The sequence below is a fragment of the Echinops telfairi genome, unplaced genomic scaffold, assembly GCF_000313985.2.
Source record: "Echinops telfairi isolate 266 unplaced genomic scaffold, ASM31398v2 ScPeMD7_70;HRSCAF=299, whole genome shotgun sequence".
NCBI classification, from domain to species: domain Eukaryota; kingdom Metazoa; phylum Chordata; class Mammalia; order Afrosoricida; family Tenrecidae; genus Echinops; species Echinops telfairi.
The window spans coordinates 35,384,378-35,393,271 of record NW_022103968.1 but is presented as its reverse complement, the minus strand read 5'-3'; the positions used below and the strand labels follow the sequence as shown (position 1 = coordinate 35,393,271).

Sequence of the window (8,894 nt, the reverse complement as noted above, 5' to 3'; positions counted from 1 at the left end):
GCTAGTAATGCAGAAATTGAAGAGTTCTACCAATGTCTTTGGTCTGAAATTGATAAACCATGCAATCAAGATGCATTGATAATTATTGGTAATTGAAATGCAAAAGTTGGAAACAAAGAGTGAGGATTGGTAGTTGGTGACAGAAATGAAACTGGAGACAAAATGATAGAATTTTTCAAGATCAATGACTTCTTCATCACAAATACCTTTCCTCAACAACACAGACAGCGACTACACATGTGGACTTCTCCAGATGCTACATACAGAAATCAAATTGACTACATCTGTGGCTGGAGGTGACAGAGAAACTCAATATCAGTATTCAAAGCAGGCCAGGGCCTGACTGTGGAACAGACCATCAATTGGTCATATGTAAGTTCAAGAAATTATAAGTTTCTTGATCATATGTAAGTTCAAGTCCACGAGAGCCAAAATACAGCCTTAAGTATTTTGAAATTCAAGAACAGATATGACCGTGGACACTAGCGACAGAAGATTCGCTGAGCTGTGGGAGGACATCAATAACATCATACATGAAGAAAGCAGTAGGTCATTAAAAAGACAGGAAAGAAAGAAAAGATCAAAGAAGACATCAGAAGAGACTAAAACTTGCTCTTAATAGAGAAGCTAAAGCAAATGGAAGAAATGACGGAATTAAAGAGCTGAACAGAAAATTTCAAAGGGAGCTTGAGAAGACAAAGTAAAGTATTATCATGAAAGATGCAAAGACCATAGTGAACGATGGGGGGAGTGTGGAGTGGAGATCCAAAGCCCATTAGTAGGCCACTGGAGATCCCCTTGCAGAGGGGTCTCGGGGAGGAGAGGAGCCAGTCAGGGTGCGATGTAACAATGATGAGAAATACAACCTTTCTCTAGTTCCTAAAGGTTTCCTCCCCGCTCCCACTACCATGACTCGAATTCTATCTTGCAAGACTGGCTAGACCAGAGGAGGTACACTGGTACAGATAGGAACTGGAAATACAGGGAATCCAGGATGGATGAGCCCTATAGGACCAGTGGTGTGCGTGGCAAAACAGGGAGGGTAAAGGGAGAATGGGTAGGAAAGAGGGAACCGATTACATGGAACTGTGTGTGACCTCCTCCCTGGGGGACAGACAACCGAAAAGTGGATGAAGGGAGATGTCGGACAGGGCAAGATATGACAAAATACCCATTTATAAACTATCAAGGGCTCATGTGGGAGGGGGGAGCGGGGAGGGAGGGGGAAAATGAGGACCTAATGTCGGGGGTTTAAATGGAGAGAAAATGTTTTGAGAAATGATGTACAAATACGCTTTACACAATTGATGTGTGTATGGATTGGGATAACAGTTGTATGAGCCCCTAATAAAATGTTTAAAAAAAAAAAAGGAAAAAAAAAGAAAGATGCAAAGACCTAGATTTAGAAAACCAAAAAGAAGAACATGTTCAGCATATCTTAAACTGAAAAAACTATGGAAAAATAATCAAGGCTCTGCTTGCAATATTGAAAGATTCTTTGGGCAAAATATTAAGTGATGCAGAAACCATCAAAAGAAGATGGCATATGTATTGGCTCCCAAGTTACAGCAAATTTAAAAAAAAAGGATCAAAAACCATCTTCAGAGGATCTGGGCAGACTGAGTCACTGGCAAATCTGCTCTAGCCACAGGCAAGAGTCTCGAACAACCTGACTCTCAGGCAGAGACCATTGTAATCTTGGTTATGCTGGATTGACCTTGATACCTGGCCAGTTGATCATCCTGTAGACGTGACTTGAATTTCTTCTGGGTACAAGTATCTCTTAATGGTTCCATAGCAGAAATGTCTTCCCTGACTCTTTGAATGTGGTTGGGGGTCTTTTCCTCTTTAGGTGTTATTTGTAGTTTTGTCTGTATACTATTATGTTTTTATCCTGACCACCTTAGCGCGGTTTACTTTTTTATTGTTTTCTGTTGGGTCTCCCAGCTATGAAGCACAGGAGGAGTGGATGCATAATGATAATAACCGATCCAAGGGGTTAAGGGAAATACAGGGTTGGGGGGGCTGGGTGGTAGGGAGGGTAAGGGGATTTGGGGAGTAAATAAATGAATATGGGAGGGGGGAGGAAACACTAGAAGGGATTGTGATTGCATAACTCATCTTAGAGGCAATTTAACCACAGGAGGGGGGCATGTTCTAAAATTGAAGTGGGGGTGATGGTACAATTCTCCTTGATATGATTGAGTGATTGGATTGAACTATTGAATTATATGATATGTCAATTACTTGCCAATAAAACAGTTGGCAAAAAAGATGGAAATAATACACAAAATCACAGTACCCCAAAGAACTAGTAGATAGTCCACTATTTCATAAGGCAGCATGTGATCAAGAACCAATGGTAGGTCCGCTTCCGGCGTTGCAGTGGTAGAAGTCAGGAATGGCGGCGACTTGGTCCCGGGCCCGTGGGCGGCTGGTTCGGTCTTGACCACCGCTGGGGTGGCCGATGGCGAGCAGCGCTCACGGCAAGGAGGGCTCAGCGCGCATGTGGAAGGCCCTCACCTTCTTCGTCGCCCTCCCGGGGGTGGGAGTGAGCATGCTGAACGGCTTCCTGGAGTCGCAGCACGAGCACGAGAGACCCGAGTTCGTGCCCTACCCTCACCTCCGCTTCAGGTCCAAGCCTTTTCCCTGGGGAGATGGCAACCATACCCAGTTTCATCATCCTCATGTGAACCCGCTTCCAACTGGCTATGAAGAAGAATGACGAGAACATGGACCACGATTGGGGCCCACAGCACAGGATGGGACCATTATTTGCATGTGGACCAGAAAATGTGCGGGACCCGCAGCTCACCTTTTCTTGTATCAAATGATGACCAATACATTGAACTTCCATCTCTTTGCTTGTGGCGGGAGATGGCTTAAATAGATAACTTCGTCATGGACTGAAAAAAAAAAAAAAAAAAAGAACCAATGGTACTGAAGGAAGGAGTCTAAGCTGCACGGAGGGCATTAGCAAAAACCAAGGAATAGCCACTGGATATCAACAAGCTGATGAAGCCCTGGAAGCACTCACTCATCTCTGCCAAGAAGTTTGGAAGGCAGATCCTCGGCCAGCTTACTGGTAGAGATCGTCGGTTATGTGATTTACCCTAAACCATCTTTTCACTGGCGGAGTAGGAGCCCATCCTTTTAGTACTCGGAGTAGGAGCCCATCCTTTTAGTACCCGCTTCCAACTGGCCAATTAAAAATAGTCTTTGTGTTTGGTGTGTTAGAAATAGTTAGGCACTTCTCTTCTCTGAACAAATTGTGTTCATCTTTGAAAAAACCCTTTCCGCTTCTGCTGACGTAGAGCAATTTTTCTGACAATATTCTTAGCTCTTTGAACACTACTAGGAATTGCATAATTTACTCATCATATGGGAATTTGGGATGTAACGCAACACCGAACCAAATAATAGAATGCCTCCCTCTGGTTGTTCAGTGATTTTCCTCTTTATATGTCTGTTTACTGGAGTAACATCCAAGGGAATAAAAATGCAGTATTTCATCAAAAGTATAACAAGTTTTAGGAAATGAATAAATAAATATTACAAACATAGTTCCATCTAATTTTTATACCTATAGATGAAATGAGGAGTATTACAGGTGCTTATAAAACACTGTTGGGCAAATGAACGTTAAAAAAAAAGAAAAGGAATGTAAATTTGTGATTTCCACATGGGTCAGCTGCTCAGTTGCCCACCTTAGAGAGAATTCTGATTACAAATGCCATTGTAACAACTGGTCAGCTGAACTCAATAATGCTGAACTGGAGCAGACTGGTGGAATCCCATCACTGGGTTAGCGGCCCAACACGTAACCACTATGCATGCCTCCGGGCTTCTACTCTCTAGAACGTATGCTAAGCCCTGAACTGAACAATGGAAAGTTCTAGCCCTCTCTTCCCATTTAGGCCTAGAAATCTCCCCCTTTCTCTCCAACGGGTGAAAAAAGGGTGGGAGGTAACTTCTACAGCTGATTATTATTATTATTATTTGCTTCTTCTGAGTCAGCCCTTTCAGTTCAGCGACAGAATTCTGTTCTTAGATTTACCTCTCCCAGAATAATTGTAATTACACAGTGTATAGCGTTTTCATACCGATTTCTTTTACTTAGTAGTAAGCATTTAAATAGTAAGCTTTTTTTTTTTCTGGTTTGAGAATTCATTTCTTTTTCTTAAAAAAAAATCAATCAATTTATCTTTAACAGCTTCATAGGCATACAACTCACACATTACACAATTCAACAGCTCAATCACACTAAAAAGAATTGTACAATCACCACAGTCAGTTCTAAAATACTTGCCTCCTTCCTGTATTCACTGCTACTAGTTCCCCATTTCCCTCCACCTCCCCCCAAACACCTCCCAAGAAACCACCAGTGCAGTCATTGTCTCTATTGCTCCCCTCTTCTGCACGTCATACCCAGACAAATGAACCAACAAAACCAACACCCCTTCACTCTCCCCACAATAAAACTAAAGTAAAAGAGAGAAAAGCCTTAACTGAGAGGAAAACAGAAAACACCAAAAACTAAAGCAAATTTAAAATGTGTCAAAAGGGGAGCTCCCGTGCCAGTGTCAACCTTTGACCCAACTGCGTCTGCAGTAATCCACTTTCCACTGCACTCTGCACGATAGCAAGGCCGTTCTCACTCCTGGTCCATGGCCGGAGGGGATTCACCCAAGGCTCAGTCCATATGTGGTTCTCCAAATGGACCTTGGGCGTCCACTGTTACTCATAGATCCTGTTACCATTCCCTTACTCAGCCCTCTCGTTTACAAACCTTGGGACACACAGGCTGGTGTGCTTCTGTGTGGACTCAGTTGATGCTTCACTTAGGTGGCTACTTGTTTGAAGACAAGCCTTTGAGACCTTAGATGTCACTGTTCTCGATAGCGGGGCACCATCTAGTTTCTTTGCCACAAGCCACCATAGCACCCATATCTTCAGTGAGCTCCTCAAGAGGGCAAGCATCAAGCAGGGCCACGTCACAGGAAGGTTCCTTGACTGGGGGATCGTTCATTTCTTTTTACCACTGACTACTATTCTGTGATGTGTATGCACTTCAGCTTATTTTTCACCTTTTGAAAGGTACCTTGGTTGCTTCCAATTTGGGCAGTTTTGAGTAACCGCTATAAACATTTTATGCAACGTTTTATGTAGACATACATGTACATTTTCCTATCATTTGGGTAAATACCTAGGAGTGTGACTGCTAGACTATATGGTAAGACTATATTTAGCTTTGTAAGAAATTGCCAGGCTTTCTTCTGAAATGATTGTATTGTAGCTGGAAAGGGTTTTAGTGATCAACTACTTCAACTGCTTTTACTTGGCATGAGTACAATTCAGTGGTATTTAGTACATTTTCATGTTGTACAAACTCTATCTAGTCCCAGATTTTTTCATCACTCCAAAAGGCAATTCCATACCTGCTAAGAAATCACTTCTCTCCCTACCTCATCCTATCCTCTGTGACCAATCTGCATTGTGTCTTTAGGGCTGTGCCTATTCTGCATACTTCATATAAGGGGGAAATATAATATGTTTATAACTTTTGGCATGTGGCTTCTTCTGCATAATTTTTCCAGATTTATCCATGTTCTACTGTCTCAGTATATCAAGGGAAAGAATCATTTTATTGTTTGAAAAATCACTAATTTTCTCCGATTCTCAAAATCATATTTGAAAATTAGAAATATTCAAGCATTATAGAAAGATATAATAAAGAAAATAAAACCTATTCTGTTATTGATGAAGACTGTTAACAGTAAGTGAGAGCTGCTGTTCCCTTAAGTTGGATCCAAGCTAAATTTATTTTCCACAGAGTTGGTTCTACCTCATGGGGACCCTAGGTCACAGGGTAAAACAATCTCAGAATTTTCTAGGAGGTTTCCTGTGACCCCAGCTAATAGAGTCGACCTGCCCCGCAGGATTTTCTAGGTTATAGTCTTAACTGGAAGAGATTGAAAGATCTTTCTCCCATGGAGCCGCTGGGTGGGTTCAACTGCCAACCAAGGCTCTTGGGTAGAACTTTAAAAAATTTAAATAAGTAGGATCAATCATATCTTACCCATTGCCTTCAGGTTGAGCCCAACTCATATCAGCCCTATAGGAAAGATTAGAACTACCCCTTGGGGTTTCTGAGGCTATAAATCTTATAGGGGAACAGAAAACCTCATCTTTCTCTCTCAGAGTGGCTGGTGAATTCAATCTGTTGACGTTGCCATTAGCAGTTCCACATGTAACCGTCCACACCACCAAGAGCATTAAGGCTCCAATCATGAACACTCAATGAGATTGAAAGACTAGAGGGCTTGAACTTATACCTCTCTCACTAAGACTTTCAGTATAGGTGAGGATAATCGAAGGGTACAGCATGTCCCGGGGGACATTGGGAGCCTTACAGCGGACCTTACCTGATGTGTTTCTTCACTGTGTTTTTTATGGTTATAATAAATGAGTCCACCACTTGTCTCAGTTTGTCGTGCTGTGGTGGCTTGTGTGTTGCTGTGATGGTGGAAGCTATGTCATTGGTATTTCACATACCAGTTGGGTTTCCAAAAGTGAACTGTTTTCAGTAGATTTTCCAGACTAAGAACAGACTACACAGAAGGGGTAGGCTCTCCCCTTCAGAGGAATTGGCCACCGAAAACCCGATGGATAGCATCAAAGTGTTGGCAGTTACTAAAAACCTCATGAACAGAAGCACTTCCTTGTTCTCAGGAATTCCCATTCTTCTCAAGGCTGTCCATAGTTTGTTATGATCCACACAGCCTGATGCCTTGACATTGTCAATAAAACACATATAAACATCTTTTTGGTGCTCTCTGCTTTCAGCCAAGATCCATCTGACGTCAGCAATGATATACCATATAGACTCGTGTATAAGCCGAGTTTTTTGGCACATTTAAAAAAAATCATTTTATTGGGGGCTCGTACAATTCCTATCACAATCCATCCATCCATCCATTGTGTCAAGCACATATGTACATTTATTGCCATCATCATTCTCAAAACATTTGCTTTCTACTTGAGCCCTTAATATCGGCTGCTCATTTTCCCCCTCCCTCCCCCTTCTCCCCTCCCTCATGACCCCTCCACAATTCATAAATTATTATTATTTTGTCATATGTTACACTGTCTGATGACTCCCCCACCCTTTCTCTGCTGTCCATCCCCCAGGGAGGAGGCTATACGTAGATTCTTGTAGTTGGTTCCCTGTCTCCACCCCACATTCCCTCTACCCTCCAGGTATCGCCACTCTCACCACTGGTCCTGAAGGGGTCATCTGTCCTGGATTCCCTGTGTTTCCAGTTGCTATCTGTACCAATGTACATCCTCTGGTCTAGCCAGATTTGTAAGGTAGAGTTGGGATCATGATAGTGGGGTGGGGGTGGGGGCATTTAAGAACTAGAGGAAAGTTATGTTTCATCATTTCAGCACATTTTTTAAATGCAGTTTCTGTGGTGAAATTAGGGGCCTCGGCTGATATTCAGGTCGGCTTATACTCAAGTATATATGGTACCTTGTTCTACATCCTCTTCTGAATCTGGTCTCAACCTCTGGCAACTCCCTGCAAATGTATTGCTGCAACTATTGTTGGATAATCTGTTGCTTTGAGCCCTGGTAGTGTAGTGGCTATGCTTTGATCTGCTAACTGCAAGGTCAGCAGTTCTTAACCACCAACTGCTCCGTGGGAGAGAGATGGGGCTTTCTATCCCCATAAGGAGTTAGTCTCAGAAACCCACAGAGACAGTTTTACTCTGTCCTGTAGGGTTTGTATGATTCAGCATCACTTGAGAGCAGTGAGTTCACTGTGCTCATGAGGAACCTGTACATGGATCAAGAGGCAGTTGTTTGATCACAACAAGGGAATACTGTACGATTGAAGATCAGGAAAGGTGTACAACCAGGCTGCATTCTCTCACCATACTTATTCAAGCTGTGTGCTGAGCAAATAATCAGAGAAGCTGGATTATCTGAACACGAATATAGTATCAGGATTGGAGGAAGGCGTATCAACAGTCCATGATGGGCACCTGACACAACTTGGCTGGCTGGAAGTGAGCATGACTTGAAGCACTTGCTGATGCAAAGCAAGGATCACAGCTTTTAGTGTGGATTACAACTCAGTGGAAAGAAAACAGAACGCCTCCCAATAGGACCAGTAGGTAACATCGTGGTAAATGGAGAGAAGATTGAAGTTGTCAAAGATTTCATCTTGCTTGGATCCATGATCAAGACTCATGGAAGCAGCAGTCAATAGATCAAAGGACATATGGCATTGCATAAATTGGGTCAACTCTTTTCAGGGGTCCCTCAAACTATAGCCTGCAGGCCACATGCGGCCCGCTGAGGACACTTATCCGGCCCGCCGGGTGTTTTTGCCGCCGCTGCCTGTCCTGCTTAGCAGCCAACTCGTCCAGTGTGCATAGGAATTTGTTCATAGTTTTTTTAAATGATAGTCCAGCCCACCAACGGTCTGAGTACAGTGAACTGGCCCCCTGTTTCAAAAGTTTGAGGACCCCAGCTTTAGAGTGTTAAAAAACAAGGATGTTACTTTGAGGATTAAGGTACGTCTGACACAAGTCATGGTATTTTCAATTGCCTCATATGTATGTGAAAATGGGACATTAAGGAAGGCCAAAGAAAAGTTGCCTGTGAACTATGGTACTGGCAAAGAATATAGAAAGCACTGTGGATTACCACAAGAACAAACTGATGGTAGCAAAGTGGGAGGAAGAGAGGGTGGAGCACATCCTGGCCCACTAAGCCTTGAAGGCAATATCCCTGCTCAGAGCAGCCAAGGCACAGGGAGGACCAGATGTCCAGCCCCATTATGAGACACTACCTCCCTCACTAACCCATAGCCCTATGGGGGACTA

General features: G+C 43.0%; 1 protein-coding gene across 1 annotated transcript; it reads left to right on the top strand.

Annotated features, from left to right (window-relative positions):
• The first annotated feature begins 2,401 nt into the window (after nucleotides 1–2,401).
• On the top strand, nucleotides 2,402–2,906 carry LOC101660222 (cytochrome c oxidase subunit 6A1, mitochondrial). Its single transcript, XM_004701071.3, is given in 1 exon segment — nucleotides 2,402–2,906. A coding segment is annotated over 1 exon segment (324 nt). The 3' UTR covers nucleotides 2,726–2,906.
• Nucleotides 2,907–8,894: the final 5,988 nt, after the last annotated feature.